The sequence below is a fragment of the Chaetodon trifascialis genome, chromosome 18 (genome assembly GCF_039877785.1).
Source record: "Chaetodon trifascialis isolate fChaTrf1 chromosome 18, fChaTrf1.hap1, whole genome shotgun sequence".
Taxonomy (NCBI): domain Eukaryota; kingdom Metazoa; phylum Chordata; class Actinopteri; order Chaetodontiformes; family Chaetodontidae; genus Chaetodon; species Chaetodon trifascialis.
In genome coordinates, this window is record NC_092073.1 from 18,223,601 (window position 1) to 18,241,427 (window position 17,827).

General features: G+C 44.8%; 2 protein-coding genes across 5 annotated transcripts in view; both read left to right on the forward strand.

The window, feature by feature from the left end:
• The first annotated feature begins 176 nt into the window (after positions 1 to 176).
• On the forward strand, positions 177 to 11,501 carry nfx1 (nuclear transcription factor, X-box binding 1). The gene is made up of 23 exons (XM_070986454.1): positions 177 to 436; positions 1,329 to 2,234; positions 2,652 to 2,813; positions 3,093 to 3,170; positions 3,358 to 3,463; positions 3,575 to 3,646; positions 4,138 to 4,277; positions 4,384 to 4,483; positions 4,573 to 4,790; positions 5,084 to 5,181; positions 5,290 to 5,320; positions 5,418 to 5,500; positions 6,475 to 6,583; positions 6,810 to 6,929; positions 7,011 to 7,090; positions 7,172 to 7,402; positions 7,914 to 7,987; positions 8,071 to 8,172; positions 8,741 to 8,878; positions 8,971 to 9,037; positions 10,862 to 11,007; positions 11,119 to 11,223; positions 11,405 to 11,501. The coding sequence occupies exons 1-23, from the start codon at positions 418 to 420 to the stop codon at positions 11,478 to 11,480; spliced, it is 3,261 nt and encodes a 1,086-aa protein (XP_070842555.1). The 5' UTR covers positions 177 to 417; the 3' UTR covers positions 11,481 to 11,501.
• Positions 11,502 to 13,581: 2,080 nt separating this feature from the next.
• The window catches only part of smarcd3b (SWI/SNF related BAF chromatin remodeling complex subunit D3b), a 40,441-nt gene continuing 36,195 nt past the window's right edge, over positions 13,582 to 17,827 (forward strand). The window contains exon 1 of one of the 4 annotated variants that reach the window (XM_070985840.1): positions 13,582 to 13,855. In XM_070985840.1, coding sequence (XP_070841941.1) covers positions 13,844 to 13,855 — 12 coding nt within the window. In that variant the 5' untranslated portion in view covers positions 13,582 to 13,843. The remainder of the gene's footprint in view (positions 13,856 to 17,827) is intronic. The other 3 variants (XM_070985841.1, XM_070985844.1, XM_070985845.1) reach the window with 3 other exon arrangements.

Below are 17,827 nucleotides of genomic sequence, written 5' to 3' on the forward strand. Positions count from 1 at the left end.
TGAATGTGTTAAACATCGTCCTAAGCGTGGTTCATTCATGGTCCAAACTATATTTTTTAAACCCATAATCTCATTAGATGGCGATTTTGTAGGGTAAAAGTATTTTCTGGTAGGTTAAATAATTCGAATTCTGAATGATTCTGCCTTTTATTTTGTGAACGCTTACCGGAAGTTCCGCTTTTGAGTCTCGCTAGCTTCATAGCCTGTGCTAGTGTTAAGCTAGTGTTGAAACGTTGAGTTGAATTAGGAGATAGTTGCCGCTTTAAAGGGAGTTCGTCTCAGTTTAAACAACCAGAACAAGGGTGAAAAAGTGGGTATTGTCGCCGAGCACTTGGATACGCTTGTCACTTCTCACAAAACAGCCTGTTGTCCTCAAACTTTTGGCGTGGGAGAAGCAACATCTACAGTTCAAATTGAATGGCTGAAGGTAACTCAGGTAACTAACGCGCTGTCTGAATATTTTGTCTATACAGTGAGATTATGCCTCTATATAAACAAGATCTTATTATCAAAATGTAACTGAATTGGTCTGTAACGCTAGACTGCCCACTTAATGTTGCTTGCTAACGTCTCACACATTCTGTTTATTTGTTAAGTTAGCGTGTGTTGTAGCTCACGTTAGCTTAGCCGAACTTTCAGCTAACATTAGCGAGCTGATTTAGCATCTGACTTTTCATCTATGATACACGTTTAGCCTGCTAACATACGCTAACGTTAGCATGTCAGTATCATCCGGGTATCCTTATATGACAGTGAACTTTGAAAGACCTCATACCACCTGACATGACATACAGTACAACGGTCTAATAAACATGTACTAGCCTGTTAGCTCATAGCAGAACCAGAATTAGTGCGTCCAGTATTTAAATACGGAATTTGTGTGTTGATGATTGTTCATCTAAATTGTGTGGAATCCACCGAGCTAACTAGCTATATAAGTAGCTATAATGTAACTGCTGTCAACATAATCTTAATATGAATTATTTTCAAATGAGTAGTACAGTGATCGAAAAATACCGAATGAGTTGATTGATTTGCAGATCGAAATTTTGATAGCTGATAGTTTTGTTTGTTTGTTTGTTTTTCTGTTTTGGGGGCATGCAACTTTTTTTTAGCTGTCGGCCATACTAGATCATGTATGTTCAAGTCCTCATGTTGGGCTGTGAGAGCTTTTGATTGGTTTTTATATTCGACATGTCATAGACAATATTTCACAGCTGAATAAGCGATTAAAATTTCTGAGTCATTGTTGTCATTCTTGCCTCTCATCAAAATTATACCACACACACAACTTCAGGCTTTTAACACAGTCACTTTTCCGCTTGCAGACCCACCTGACCTCAATCCAGATGAGGCGTCACATCAAAAACAACATCAGCACAAGTTCCGAAGAGGCCGGCCCAGACACAACAATGACAGAAACCTGAGCAGTAATAGTTATGATCCCTCTCAACAATATGGACACTTTCATCAGGGCTTTAAACCTGCATCTAGCCATAATAATCAATATTATGCAGTGCATCAGCAACCTCCTTACCAAGAAGAGGATGGAGCCAGGAGGCGAGGCAGAGGAAGAGGGAGGAGAGAAGGCAATAGAGGTGCAAATTTTGGTGGCTCCAGTTCCTGGTGGCAAAGACCTGGAGGTGACTTTGGCCCATACAATGGTAACAACAGAGGTGCGGGGGGCTTTCACTCAGGGGCACATCCCATGGAGGGACCTGATGGACCCAACTGGCGAAGAGAAGATCGGGGCAAGAATTTTGAACAAACCACTGAAGACCAGGACGCCCGGGCTAAAAAACCCAGGAAGTTTAGCCAGGAGCCGAGGAGAGGACAACAAAATGGAAAGGGTTCTCACTTAACGGAGGACACCACAACAGTAGTGGGTCAGAGGTCAAGTGACACGAAAAGAGAAACCCCCCCTTCAGATGTCAGGGAAAGAACTCAGAGGAGCAGGACAGGTCCAGACTTTGACCTTGGTGATCATCAGAGGAAACACACTGAGGCAAAGCAACGGCAAGGACCGATCAAAGCGACCAAACCACCACCTCAAGACGAAATAGGCTCAGAGAGGGGGGCCGGGCTCCAAGATGACTCTGGCCGTAAACCTGGACGAGGCTCAGGGCGACACACGCCCGTTCAGGCCAGAGGAGGGAGAAGAACACATCATCAGAACCACAGGCCAGGCCAGAGGAACTGGGACAAGATGCCAGAGAGCAAGGAGACGCAGACAGGTTAGACTGTGACTCCCTGTAAACCCTTTCATCAGGACCAAAGGGTCAGTCATAGAAAAATTATTTGATGTCAAGATGAACCGACCAGCCACGACAAACATTCCCCATCATGTAGCAGCTGTTTATATATAACCAAGTGGTTCATGATCCAAAATTTGTCCCTTGGAGGTTCACTTACATGATACCTTGTATATTAACCACTGAAGCACTTCCTGATATTGCCCTTAATTTTCCCATCAAGTATCTCCAAAGTTGATATTTTTGACACTTTGACAGTGTCACATATCACGTCTCTCTTTATGCTTCGTTCTGTCTTCATTACCTTGCTATTTGATGTAATACGTTTGATATCTTGAGAAGCATTTTGATAATATTCTCTGTGTTTGAACCTGAACCTCTGATCTCGTCCCTCCACAGGGTGTCTGATTGAACAGCTGTCCGAGGAGAAGTACGAGTGCATGGTTTGCTGTGATGTCATCCGGCTCATGGCCCCGGTGTGGAGCTGCCAGAGCTGCTTCCACGTCTTCCACCTGAACTGCATCAAGAAGTGGGCTCGATCCCCGGCCTCTCAGGCGGACGGTACGGCCCTAAAACAACATCTGGATGTTTACCGTCAGCAGCACTGGTCCTCAATCCCCACAGCGCTGTTATCACTGTGGTTACAAAACGAGCAGATGTGCAGATGGACAATACCTCGTCACCGTGGCAAAGAAAACAAAACACAGCTTTCGGGCTTTGGGGTTCCTGCTGCATCAACATTGTGTTGTGTTGGATTGCAGTTTGAGGCCAGCGGAAATATCTGCTGCTCTCTTTATATCTGAAAAAATGTGTTTATACTAAAACAGAGCTGTTTTTCAGATTCAGCTGATGGCTGGCGTTGTCCAGCCTGCCAGAACGTTGCACTGAAACAGCCGACCTCCTACACCTGCTTCTGTGGTGCGTGCCTGTTTCACTCATACACTCAAATACATAGAAATAGTCATCTGTTCATCATCAGGATAGATAATTTAATGTGTCGGTCTAAGTCGGTCTGGGTAAGGTTTCCACAAATTTATCTAATCTGTCACCAGAAGAGGGCGAAACAAGGTCACGACTCTTTCTTTGGTCCATATTTGATTTGCAGGGAAAGTGACAAACCCAGAGTGGCAGCGCAGCGAGATTCCCCACAGCTGTGGTGACATGTGTGGGAAGAAGAGGAGCGGCGTGGACTGCAACCACCCCTGTAACATGTGAGCGCTGAAACACAGCGAGGGGTGTTTGGATGGGTGCACATGATTTTAATATTATTGTGTTTAAATTGCATCAATTCAAAATTTGTGTTTTTCTGTGTCTCCCTTCAGCTTATGTCACCCTGGACCTTGTCCACAATGTCCTGCCTTTGTAACAAAATCCTGTATCTGTGGGAAGACCAGGTACTCTACGTTTGTTTGCATCTTTCTGTCTGCGTATCCTTTGTCTGCATCTTTGGACGTTCTTTTGCCGGCCTGTTTGAATTTTAGTCTTAGTCCAGTCTTTGTGCCAAGCTGCCATTTTAGTTTTTATTAGTTTTAGTCACGTTCATACTCTTTTTAGAAATACTGCAAAATAATAACAACGCGACTAAACAAGACGAAATAATGTTAGAACATTTTGTCTTGTGTCGTTTTAGTCAATGAAAATGAAGAGACATTTTAGCAGAGTTTTTATTTTGTAAACCACATTTAGTCTCGTTTTTATTTGTCAACAATATTGCATTATATATTTAATTATAGTTATCGTCACATGACGTTGTGTCTCGTTTTGTTTTCGTCACGTAAAAAAGGTTCGTTGACAACGATATTTAGTCATAATTTTCGCTGACAAAAGCAACACTACCTGATTCATTATCTGGCATTTGAACACTGATGGAACCATGTCTTTGCAGTCAACCAGTGCGCTGTGGTCAGGGTACAGTGCTGCAGTGTGACAAGGTGTGCGGGGCCTTACTTAACTGTGCTGAACACACCTGCACCCAGGTGTGCCACAACGGAGCCTGTCAACCCTGCCAGCGGCAAGTTCAGCAGGGTGAGTCTCACTTCGGCAGCTCGGTGTTCTGACAGATGTTTGTGTCTTTTGATCTTGGAAACTCGCTCTCCAAGTCAGCTGATGATAGTGTTTTTATTTTCCTCAGTGTGCTACTGTGGCGCTGACACTCGTACGGTCCTGTGTGGCACCGATAAAGAAGGCTTTGATGGTTCGGGGCATTTCTCCTGTCAAAGAACATGTGGGGTGTAAGTCTGTCCACCGCCATTAATCATGAAGCTCTGATTTCAGTGCCACAGTTCCCGCCGCTGCCTCACTCTCACCTTCCTCCATTCAGGATGTTGAACTGCGGAGCTCACCGGTGCCAGCAGGTGTGCCACCGCGGTCAGTGCCAGCCGTGCCCTCGCTCCCCGAGCCTGGTGAAGTCGTGTCCCTGCGGTCAGACGCCGCTGACCAAACTCCTGGAACTGGGCTACGCCGAACGACAGAACTGCTCTGATCCCATCCCCTCCTGTGGAAAGACGTGCAACAAACCTCTGGCCTGTGGCTCCAGCGGTAAGGCAGAGGGCCAGAGTGTCTCGTAAATAGAAAAAGTACACGTTTGTGGTTTTCAGAGGATGGCCTCCACCTTGTCGACCAGGCTCTGACGACCCACTGAAGCTCAGATCATTTCTCATAACGTAGTGTAGCAGACGTGTGATGCTGTGCCTCCTGGTTGTCTTGATTCCTGTTATTTGCTCCTAAAGAAATGTGTTTTTCCTCCACCATTTCCATCAATCCTCCTCTGTTCAGACAAGATTTACATTATGTTGAGTTTGAGGGCTGAATGGATGAACTTGTTATTCCAGACACCATCCATCTGTGTGAGAAGTTGTGCCACGAGGGCAGCTGTGGCCCCTGCTCCCTGACCTCTACTATCAGATGCCGATGTGGCTCCAAGACCACGGTAGGCAGAAACACCAGCAGCATGTCCGTCTGCTGCGCTGGAGCTGCTGTCGTTTGTTCAGATTCGTTCATGATGCGGAAGACTTAAAACAGACCTTATGTTTTTCAGGAGGTCCCTTGTGAGACGATCCAAAAAGAGGGTGAGATTTCAGCAGATTCACATGAAATTAAACAAGCGTGAGATCATCAGTTGCCTTCTTTGTCTGGTTTGTTCACTTCTGGCTCTCTGTGTTCCAGAGGAGCTCGTCTTCACTTGTGAGAAGCGCTGCAGCAAGAAACGCTCCTGCGGCCGACACAAGTGCGGCGAGCTGTGCTGTGTGGTGAGTGTTCAGTGACTCTTTGTGTAGTTTATACCGTGCACACGTCAGGTAGGCCGGATTCTGTTAGGATGCTGGAGAAAACAGAGTTTGCAAACAAAGTGTTTACAGACAGCGGTATTAAGAAGTGTTCCTGTGCTCATGTGTTGCGACTGGAGAGCGATAGTCATTAAATTAGCGTTACGTTGATTATCATTTCTTGGTTTCACAAGGAAATGTTCTCACGCTTATGATTCTAAATTTGTAATGTACATCACCACATTTCTCAATGAAATGTCAGTGACATTCTTCATTCGACAGAAGCTGCTGCAAAACGTACTGACACAGGGCTCTTCACAGGAGTGAAACTGCTGAATTTATGAGTATGTGGCAAACCAAAAGTCAATTTTGCTGCTTTATGTCCACTATAAGCACTGTAGGCAAGTTGAATGTCATTGACCAATTTTTCAAGCAGCTTGGACTCAAAGAGGCCAGATAATGAGAGTTTCAACGGCCACAAATACGACATCATGCAATGAAAAAAGTACCAAATGCAGGAAGGCTGCACAGGTAAAGCAGTCTGGTGGCTGCGTAGTGTTTATGTATGTGTACTCACTGCAAGCTGTCTTTTCTCAGCTTTCTCCAGTAACCTGGTTTCTTACAAATCACCTCAACCAGAAACCTGCTCTGTAATCTGTAGCTTCCTGTTATGTCGATCAGTGTAATTAGACTGCAGCTTTGTCTCATTCGGCACTGACTCCTATGGTTGACTGATAAGATCCAGACTGTAGCGCTGCCTGTTCTGAACCGCGTTCTTCTTTTCTAGTTATTCCACTGTACGCACCTGGAGCGCTAAAATCAAACTTCAGCTTGCAGCTCACGTCCAGTAAACGTGTTGAAAGCTCTTATATGTTGAATTCGAGGTCTTACGATCAATCAAATAGTTGTAAAAATGTGGGAGCTAAAGGAGCTGCTGTCACTGGTTTCTGTCTGTGCAGAATGTGGAGCACAAGTGCCTCCTGATCTGCGGCTACAAGCTCAACTGCGGCCTCCACCGCTGCCAGGAGCCTTGTCACCGTGGAAAGTGTGAGCCCTGCTGGCAGTCCAGTGAGTCCTGCATCGTTTTCTCCAGTCCAGCAGTGCTGTGTTCATGAGCCAAGGCTCACAAGTACCATGTAGTTATTCTGCCATTCAAAAACAACTAATTAGAGGTTTTCACATCGTCTCCGTGTCATTTTTTTCCCCTTTGTGGTATTATTTTTGGCACTGCGCTGCCATGATGTTTCCACATGGCTTCTATCCTACATGGCTTCCTGATTGGCTCTGTTTGCAGGTTTTGATGAACTGACCTGTCACTGTGGGCTGACGGTCTTGTACCCGCCCATCGCCTGTGGCACAAAGCCGCCGGAGTGCAAAAACCTGTGTACAAGAAGACACGAGTGCGAGCACCCAGGTGAGACAAAACCAGGAATGTTCACATTTCAGGTAAATACAGTCACCGGGAATGTCCTCCTCACATTTATCTCTCATTCAGTGTTTCACAACTGCCACAGTGAAGAGAAGTGTCCGCCTTGCACCTACCTCACTCAGAAATGGTGCATGGGAAAGCATGAGGTAACGGACGATTTGCATAACATCTGTTGTGTTTTTTAAAAATCCCTGTGATTAAAGTGACACTCTTCCTCTGGCCCACAGCAACGCAGCAACATCCCATGTCATCTGCAAGACATTTCCTGTGGCCTGACATGTAATAAAACGCTGCCGTGCGAAAATCACCGCTGCAGACGGATCTGCCACCGGGGCGAGTGTTTGGCAGACGGCAGCTGCCAGCAGCCCTGCGTGCTGCCCCGTCCAGACTGTGGCCACCCGTGCTCCGCTCCCTGCCACAAAGGCAGCAGCTGCCCACGCACCACCTGCACTGCCAAGGTACAGCACAGCGAGCAGCTGGACTTCCAGTAGCTGAAACATGGGTTACAAAGTTTGTGCAGATGGTCTTTGTTACATCCAGGCTTGGATTCATGGGGAGCTGACGCATATTTTCCCACCATCAAAAGTTTCTCCTCGGTTCAGTAACTTATTACCCTGCCGAAAAATGTTTTTTAGTCAATAAATGTGCCACATTTCCAAATTATTTAAGGTTATGTTCAACAGTCCAGCTGTGTTGTTCCTTTTGGCTCCCAGCAGTTGAGAAATTCTGCCGTAATAATGTGCAGCTATCATAAATAGTTAACCTGGATGAAATAATAACATTTCAGTGGCAGTCCTCCAAACTCGAGAGCTCAACAAACAATGAGACCTTTCATGGCTGCAGGAATTTCCCATACGAGCAGCATCAAACATCAATAAAGCAACAATGTCGGCTTGCAAAAGCACCAGAGTGTAGTCGCTCATGTGTTTTACAGCAGTAGTGGAGTCTAAAGCTCGGTGCTTTCCACAGGTGGCTGTACAGTGTGACTGTGGCCGCAGAAAGGAAACGGTGATCTGCACAGAGGCGACCAGTTCATATCAGAGGTCAGTGAAGCCCTTTCTGCCCTCAGCTGTGTGACGCTTTGAATATGAAGCTCTTGAGACGTCCTTCAATGTCTGTCCTGCAGGTATGCAGCCATCGCCATGGCCAGTAAACTGTCTGACATGCAGCTCGGCGAGTCGATGGACATCGGCCCGCTCCTCACTAAGAAGGAGGTGAAACAGACCAGGTAGAGTGGCGGAGGAAATTTCCAAGACGGTTAGCGAACACACACAAAATGATGTGAGGGGCCGTTCCTCGCAGTGGTTTTAGTGCAGCTGAGAGGTGTTGTGAGGCCTGGCAGGATGCAGGCCCTTTTAATCAATAAACATTATTTAAATGTTCTTCCGCATAGAAATGGATTTCCCGTTAACCGTGAATGATGGCTTTTTGTTTGTGCATGAATATTTAAATCAATCAATCGGAGCGATGCGTTTAATGGACTAAAGCAGCTGAAGCAGCCGCTTTGAAGTGAGGACCAGAGCTCTCCACAAGAATCATTTCAGGGCAGTAAGATGATACAAATGAGGTCTAAATCGGCATCGTGTGTAAAGACGATGTAAAATCTGCTCAGGATGGGTCATGATGTTCAAATGTTGGACCATCCTCTATCAGCAGACCGGTCCAGGCCACTATCACCACCTTTAAGTCAGCGTGTCCTTGAAGAATGGTCCAACAGTTCCCAGTGAACATCAAGTACTATTTCTGCTGTAATGCCCAGCCCTAAAATCTGCCTGCATGTTTTTTTTTTTCCTCAGGCTTGAATGTGACCAAGAGTGTGCCACTTTGGAGAGAAACCGGCGTCTGGCGGAGGCGTTGCAGATCGACACATCCGCCGACCCCTTCAGCGTCCGCTCCACCTCCGTGTACAGCGACAGCCTCAAAGAAGATGCCAGGTCTGCAGCTGTTTGTCTCATTTATCACTGGCCAGTCATTAATCGCACAAGCCCGTCGATACATACGTCCCTCTGTTCCGTCTCTCTTTCAGGAAGGACCTCAAGTTTGTCACAGAGGTAGAGGAAGAGATCAAGAGTCTTGTTGAGCTTGCTAATAAGGTAAGACGTGACACTGAGCTGACTGTGCCCGTGTGGTCCTCACATTTTGGGTGATCTCTTGTGGGGTGCTGCTCCCTCTGGTGGCTGTGCTGGGAGCCCACCGCTCTCAGCAAAGACTGAGGAAGACAGATAAACTTTACATTTTAATACTGAAGCATCTTACTGATTTTTGCACTTACATAAAAGCATCGTTTTCATCAGCTGTCAGTCGTGCTAATTGATCTGTAATCCGCTCAAGGTCAAGCTATACTAAGCAGGATTTTCCTTAAACCTTATATCAGAGTTGATTTATGATCTATAACTGTTCCTCAGTGTTAACGCCATCACACCTCTGTTATAAACACTGGAACTAGTGTCAATCTGGATAACAAAGCGTGGCCCACCTCATCAGACTGCTGTGAATGCATGAATCTGAACCCCAAACTTAGAGCGTTTTTCTATTTTCTGACCTAGTTGTTGTATATTTTTGAGCTCGGTCAACTCTCCAGTGGACCTGCGAGACGGAAGCGGCTGTGGTTGCTTGTAGATTTCTGACAGGACGGCGAAGCCTCTTTAGTCACTGTTTCTAAGCCAGGCTAAATTAGTAGGTGCCTCATGGGGCAGTTGGAAAAATAGCCTCCAAGTTCTTTTTTCAGCTTTGTTCGATGCATTGAGGCAATCAGGAGTGAGGCTGTCAGGGTCACTGTTGCCTCGGTTTCTTCGCCACACGTAAAAGGTCGTTTATCTCCGGCTGAATCTCTTTTTGGAATCACGGCAGCATCTTAAATGTGCTGCCTTTACAAAGTTCATTTTCAGTTGGCCTTCATGTGTGGGCTTCTACTTTGCCAAAACAGAGGTTATTAAATCTTATTCTATGTCGGATTTTATGCTGTAACGCTTGGTAACTTGCTTCTGGCAGGGAAAGTGGAGCAGTTTTACGCCAGTTGTCGTTTTCTCAACCTCCCCAAATGTAGTACATGACTATAAAAAGCCTGGTCAAACGCATTCAGACCGGGGAAACCATTTCTTTATGGGCCTGGCTTTGCGCATGGGGGACATTTTCATGTTGAAACTGGAAAGGGTCTCTCCCAAACTGCAGCCTCACAGTTGGAATTGCACTGTGTAGAATATAATTGAAAATGCTCATGTTCTGCATTTGCACCTGCGTTTACAGGCTGGAGGAAGGAGACAGAAGAGTGAAATGCACAGCGTACATCAGAGCAGCGCTTCCCACCTTAAAACAAAGCTGTTTGCCACCTGTTGTTTGCAGTTCAATCAAAGCGTGTCGATTCATTATAGTTTTTACATTTAGAAAGTGTGAAATAAAGCTGTATTCAAGGAGAGAGAAACAATTTTCAGAAAGCCAGGGTTTGTACAAAGTTTGAAAAGTGTTTTCACTTTTCAAGGTCAGGAATAAGCTTGAGGTGAATACGCTTCTTGGCTTTCAACACAATGTGGTGTTTCTTCACACAATCACTCCTCTAAAGCAATAATGTTTCATATCTGAATTGAACTAAGCCTGTCGTTGCCTCCTGGTGAAGTTAGCAAGCATTAAATAATAATTGTTACATCAAAACATGCAAAGTTAAAATGAACAGCTGGTGAAATAAACAAAGTGACGATATGCTTTGATTGCTGTGGGTATAAAGGAACTGGTTCAGGTACCTTGGCAGTGCTTGAATTTTACTTTTAAAAAGCTGTTCGAGCACAAAGGCAGCAGCGTATACCAGAGTCACATTTCTAACATAACATCTGTCGCCGTGCTGCGTTAACTTATGGCTCGTTAGCTGATTTTCGCTCGTCACTGTGAATCCCTAATGGGCTTTGCGTTGCTCGTGTCTGCAGGGAAAGCAGCCAAAGAGGAGCCACTGTTTCCCGCCCATGAACCGAGAACACCGGAAGATCATCCACGAGCTGGCCGAGGTCTACGGCGTGGAGAGCGTGAGCTACGACAGCGAGCCCAAACGCAACGTGGTCATCACAGCCCAAAAGTAAGGGCTCAGTCAGACGGTAACACACGTGACTGTTTGCAAATATGAGCGGCCTGGATATCCTCAGGACAAGTGTTGGCTGTGGATTTGAGGATCTGTTCTCATTCGCAGGGGGAAGTCGGTCTGTCCGAACTCGACCCTGACATCGCTGATAGAGCGGGAGACGGCTGCGAGGGCCCCGCCTCCCATCGCTCATATCAAACAGCACAGCAGCAAGTAAGTCCTCCGCTGCGATGAAAGAGCCTGCTCTCTGACTGGAGGGTCCCCACCATCGCCAAATGTCACAGAAGTGGCCTCAAAGATTAAACTGTCAGCTTTCTGTGCCGTGCGGCTGCTTGTCCTCTTCAGATTTTACTGCCTGCTTGTGACTAATTTTCTGCTCGATTCTCCTCCTCAGGGCCGCCAGCGGAAGCAGCTGGTCGAAGATGGTCAAAGAGGAGCCTGTGATAGACTACTTTGATGTCCAGGATTAAAATAAGGCCAAAAAAAAAAAAGAGGAACCCTCAGGATCCACACTGGTCTACATCTGCCGTAAAACCTGAATAACCTTTTTCATTTGCGTTCATCAAAGATCAATAAGAATTCCTCTGGCTTCATAATCAAATGTCTCTGGCATGTGATGGCCTCCTGGGATTACCCTCGCTCGGTACATCCAGGAGGAGGAATCCAGTGAGCGCCCAGTGAAGTGTTCCCCGTGAATTTGGACATTAAAGTCGATTGAGCCTCGCGCAGATTCTGAATGTGGATCATATTGAAAAGCTCCTGATTGTTTTCTTTGCCTCCCTTGTGCGCAACCAGTCCCTCATTGAATTCAACTTAATGAATTCTTCCTGAGAACAGCTCGCCCATCTCAACGGTAGATGCTTCTCTCAGATCCAGCTCTCCGGTTTAAGATTCACAAACAGCGTGCCAGAAACATTTTCAGCCATGGGATATCTTTTGTTCTTTCCGCTGGTGTTGAGCCAAGGGTTCAGTAGTAAACCTCTGCTGATTGGGTTTGTGGGTGGGTAGGAGTGGGCTGCACTGCGCAAAGAAAGCTTTGTCTGCAGCGCGGCTATGACCCAGATGTTGCGCTGTACTTTCTGAGAGCTCTTCTTTGGTAAAAACCTGAAGGAGTTTTGAGGTCAGCTTCAGAACTTCTGCACCTGACGGGGGTTCGTGGACTCTTGAACAGGGAGGATGTCGGTCAGCTCGACGGTCGTGAACCTGTTCTGTAGCAGATGAAGCGTTTCAGTCTCACACTGGCCTGCACTGACTTGACACTTCCAGATGTGCCATTTGTATTCATATACGTGATAAGCACTCCTCACATTATCCCTTTATTAAACATTGGCAACAATCCACAACACACACATTTCCGTTTCTGCCTTTTTCATGGTGTGTGTGTGTGTGTGTGTGTGTGTGTGTGTGTGTGTGTGTGTGTGTGTGTGTGTGTGTGTGTGTGTGTGTGTGTGTGTGTGTGTGTGTGTGTGTGTGTGTGTGTGTGTGTTGCTGATTTCAAGAGACTTAATATGAAGGCTTCTTTTGTGTGTCTGTGTGCAGTTTTTGTGCATCATTCAAGGAAATTCTGCACATGAACTGTATGAAGTTCACCTGTAAGTGAGTGGAGTTCAAATTTCCTAAACTCATACAGCGTTTCTCATTGTGGTTTAAAAAAATAATTTTTAATATTGTGAAAGGATTTTTTTTTTTTTTTTTTCAAAGAGTGCCTTCTAATATTTATTCTACAGCAGTCTTTTGAAAAGTTATCTTTTGTAAAGGATTTACAATTTGACTGTTGATACCCAAGGGATCATTCAATGATGCTTAATAGATCAGGTATAAACCATTAATAGAACTAGAAATTTGGGTTGCCAGGTTGCTCATCCTTTAAATTTGGTAATAATCAGAGAATTAGAAGCAACTTTTTGGCAGCACTCAATAAACTTTCACTTACAGAACAATATAGATTAAAAAAAGATGATTATCACCTCTCAGGTGCCCTTGAGCAAGACCCCCAACCCCAGCTGCTCCAGTGGAGCTGCAGGACTTTCCTGCAAATTAGAGCCTTACCCTCACTGAAACAACAAAGTTTAAAAAGAAAAAGCTTAATTTTGGTGTAGATCCTCTGCAGCCCTTTTCAAGAAGGTAAGTAACAGCCAAAAGTTGCCTTTATTCCTGTTTTATAACTAATGTATGACGCATCAGTGGATAAAGGCTTTGGATTAAGAGGGGTTTTAAATTTACAAAGCTTTTATGAAAGATTTGATCAGAAAGTGCTCCAGGTCTTCTGGTGAGGGAGCTGATGGTGCTGCTGGTCTGTTGCTGTAGTGAACAGGTTTTATTCAGTGCACCACTGAGGCCTAACGTCCAGCACTAAGTCAGTCTTTGTTCCTGCACTGCACACACACTCACAACCACTGCTAAACGGAACAACCTGCAATCATAAGTCCACGCTGATTTTATTCAATCCTCCATCGGACAGTGCAACATATCTCCCCTCCACCAAGAAAAAAATAACCGCTTATGAGGATAATTTGATGACACTCCCTGCCACTGGTAATTTTTCATTATATCGACTCTCCAGCAGAGACCGCGCCTGCGCTCCTGCTCCCTTCCGAACAAGACTTCACCAATCCTGGCTCTGGCTCCATCCCCGGCTCGGCGTCTCACAGGCCAGTGCTAATAAGTCGCCTAGCTGTCCAGTAATGGGGAAGTGATAGGGAGACGCTGCTGTCTGAAAAGCCGTGAGGAAGTTGAGGAGTGCAGGGAATCTCCGCGCCGCGCCGGACCGGACATCTCCACAGAGACACATCCTACAGTTGCTGTTGTTGAGTAGCCTAAAAAGCGCATAGTGATGGAGAGAAAGGTATGGATGCTCATGCTACCTTGTGTTACATTAGCACATTTGTTTTATTCCACATCACTTTGCCTCGCTGAGTCTGCGCTGCTCAGTATCCGCATCCACCATTTGAAACTAGTCTTTCTGTATTTTCTTTATCCTGAAGGCGCGTTGCCAGCCGGATTAGTGCGCACCGGAGTTTTTTCCTCGTCTAGCTCTAATTTATTGTGCGTCTGAAAAAAAAAATGCTTGCAGGATTAATTTCCACCTCATGGTGTATTCAGGCTTATTCCGAGGCGTACAGTCGCATGGTGCACAATGTATTAGAGAATCCTGAACAGGGAGTGGGATGTGGTTGGGAATATTTAAGGGGACTGTAGGCTACAGTAGCTGTCTGCATCATCACACAGCACACTGTATAGTTGCAGCACCTCACCCCTCCACCTCCACCTCCCACCCCTCCCCGTTTTCCAGCCGACGCAGACACCAGCGCGGCTTGTTAACCTTGACTCGTGTGGGAAACAGACACTTGAGGAGTAATACGGGGGATGCACGGTGAAACCCGGCCGAGAGTGCGGACCATCCTCAAGCCTCTTTACGCATGCTTTTAATTCATTCTCCCTTAACCCCCCCCCCCCCCCCCCCCCTTCTTTCCTCCCCTCCCCTCCCCTCCCCTCCCTAGCCCTCTTTGATTCAGGGCGCACACAGCCACATAATGGTGTTTCATGTAAGGGCTGTGAGTGCCCCACAAGTCTGCAAGTGTGCTTTGGATCTGTCAGGAAAAGTTTCAGTTTCGCTGTGTTAATCTGCTGGCAGCCTGTGGGTACACACAGCAGCAGGAGAGGAATTTGGGGTGTACAGTGAAAGCCAGATCTGCTTTTGCTGATCCAAAGGAAAATCTAATTTTTATATTCCAGCTGCAATATATTCACTTCTGCTGGACCTAGACCAGCCTTTTGACTGTTTATGGAGCCTTAAAATCCACACAGAGAAACCACTAAACTATGTATTAAAGGAATAGTTTGACATTTTTGCCTTCCTGCGGAGATTCAGATGATAATTTTGATAAATTTGCTCTCATAAAATGTGAGTTAGCTAACCCTAGTTAGCTAGGCTACAAGGAATAGCTAACGTGGCTAAACTGTAGCTAATACGTTATCTTGTTTCTTTAATATGTACAAAAACCAAGGTGTAAAATCATGTTATATTCCTATTATGTGGTTATGTGATGAATTATTTCAGGGGCAACACACTGGCCCAAAACAGCCATTTCCACCTGCTTCTGCCATAGCCTTTAGCTAAATTAAGCTAACTACCTGCTAGATGTAGCTTCTGTGCTGTTGATCTTCCTATCTAACTCTTGGCAAGAAAGTTAAAAAGTGCATTTCACACAATGGCAAATGATTTATAGAGTTCAGTGAATTCTTGTTGTCATTATACCTCTTTAATGTCTGTATGCTAACTGTGAAGATACCGCTCAGCCAGTTAGCTTAACGAGCTGAGCTTAAAGACAGGAAACAGCTAGCCTGGCTGGGTGCAGTGACCGAGAAATAGTCTGTCTCATAACCCCAACAAAACCAGTAAGTGTTGTTCTTAAACATTTTGTAGGCCTACAGTTTAAACAAACTAAATGTAGAGTGTAGTTAATTAACTTAAGGGTTGCCAGTTGGTGGATTTTGTTCCCTTGGAGAGAGTCAAGCTAGCTGTTTCCACCTGCGTCTAGCCTTTAAGCTAAGCTAGGCTAACTGGCTGCTAGCTCTAACTTCATATATAGCATACAGACATGAGAGTGCTACATCTTCTCATCTTACTCTAGGAAAGAAAAAAAAACAAAACATATTTCTCAGTATGTAAAAATATTTTATCCAGAGTTTGGTGGTTCTACATGGGCAGTATGGTTGTGTAAACAGTCAAAAAAGCCAGCCATGATACCACTCTAATGTCTGTACGCCAAATAGGAATCTACAGTTAGCTCCCAGTTAGCTTAGCTATCTTAACATAAAGACCAGTAACATGGAAACAGCTAACTTGGCCTGGTGCAGTGAACTGGATGTGTATTTGGTGTTGCTCATGAATCACATGCAAGTTCAGTAACTGCACTGCTCTTTTTGCTAGCTATATCGTAATATCTTTTGTGACTCATACTGAAATTGCAATATTTCAGAATAACTGCAAAATGATTTTTTTGCATATAGTTCAACCCCACTGTGAAACTGAAAGCTTAGAGGAGCTCAAGAATACTGCAAACTTTCAGTCAACATGTTTTTTGTTTTTTTGACGAGGCATTCATCCTTGTATAATCACTGCAAGCGTGCTGTCGCTGAACTCATTGCACATTTTAAAGGTTTTCTCAGGTTTCAGCCCCTCTCCCTCTCTCTCTCTCTCTCTCGTTCTGTTTTTCCTGCTCTGGTTTCATGTACAGAACTGTTGAGTTATGGAGGACTTGGTGACTCAGCTGCTTGCTGATTTCAAAGAACACCATCACATGCGCTTCAGTTTGATGCTTAATATGAAAAAAAAGAGACACAGGCATTTGGGTGCAATTAGTCAACAAAGAATATTGCATAACGGCTCTTATTTCCTAAAATTGCTGCTTGTGTGTTGGGTTTCCATAATTTTAGTCATTCTTTTCCTTTTTCCTGTTTGCAAAGGCTTTTTTAGATGCATTAAATTTCCATACAATGGTGCAGGAGTGTCCAAATTCTTTTCCTCTCTGCTCTTTGCTTTGCATTATAGCCTTTATGGGAAGCTTTTGAGCTGCTTTGCACTCGACTTGTTTCTTGATTTATTTTAAATTGTGGCATGGATGCTGAGATGTTTTCACAACTTAATGTTCTCCGTAGAAGTGGTTGGCAGTTTCTCTGTGTGATAAAAAATAGGATTAAAACAGCCAAATTTCAGACCGCAGTCTACCCTGACCCAGCTGCTGGCACAGATATTCCCTTCAGTATACAGAAAAGGAGAGCAGTCCCATTAGTATGCAAGGTACTGTCACAGCTCCTGAGGTCTGATAGAGGATCAGAGGATCAGCTCCTTTTACAGTCTGCTGAATGCTTGACCTGGCTTTTTAAGGAAAGCCGCACAGGAACCCCCTTCGCCCCCGTCTCTCACACACATTTACACCCCAGTCACTCTGTGCAGTCATGTTTGAAATTCAGTGTGGCCTCATCAAGGTCAATCAATGTTTCCCTCAGCGTACCAGAGTTTTGTTCAACGTTTTCTTTTTTTTTTTTCTCACTGTTTCTCTGCCAAAAGTTAGATTGATTAGACAGCCTGGAAGCTGTACACATTTGGCTTTGTTTCCAAAATAGCAGGTCACCCAGTTAAATGTTCCCTGGCTTTGTGTTTGGCGTTATTTGGGGGGATAAATGGACAATGGAGCACTTCCGGTTTTTTGGCTGGTTAGGAATGTGCTTGCTCAACGGCGGAAACAAATGGGCTTATAGGAAAGCTGTTTATTTTCGCTAAATATTAGAGCTAAAATGATTTGCGATTAAACCACCAGTCGATCAACAGTGAATTTAGCAGCATTATTTTGATAATCAGGCAATAGTTTTCATTTATTTCAGACGAAAATGCCAAACAGTTGCTGGTTCCAGCCTCTGAAATGTGGAAATTTGCCACTTTTCTTTATCTTACATGATATGAAATAAACTATCTTCAGCAATCTGAGGTCATATTTAGATTGTAATGGGCGTTTTTCACTATAATATAATGAAAATCGATTTAGAAAATAAAATGTATTGTCTGTTTGTAAAGGAAATATGATTTAGTTGCAGCCTTACAAAATACTGTCAAAGTTTACTATCATTTCTTACCACTACTACTATTATAATTTATTGGAGTATAATAAATGCTGCACTTGCCTCTGACGCAATGCAACATATGCACCCTGTCCTGTGCTGCATATAGAGGTGCAGCTCTGGCATGTTTTACACAGACATACAGCAGACTTACAGCCACAATACTGAAGATGAATTTTATACAATTTCCAGCCTA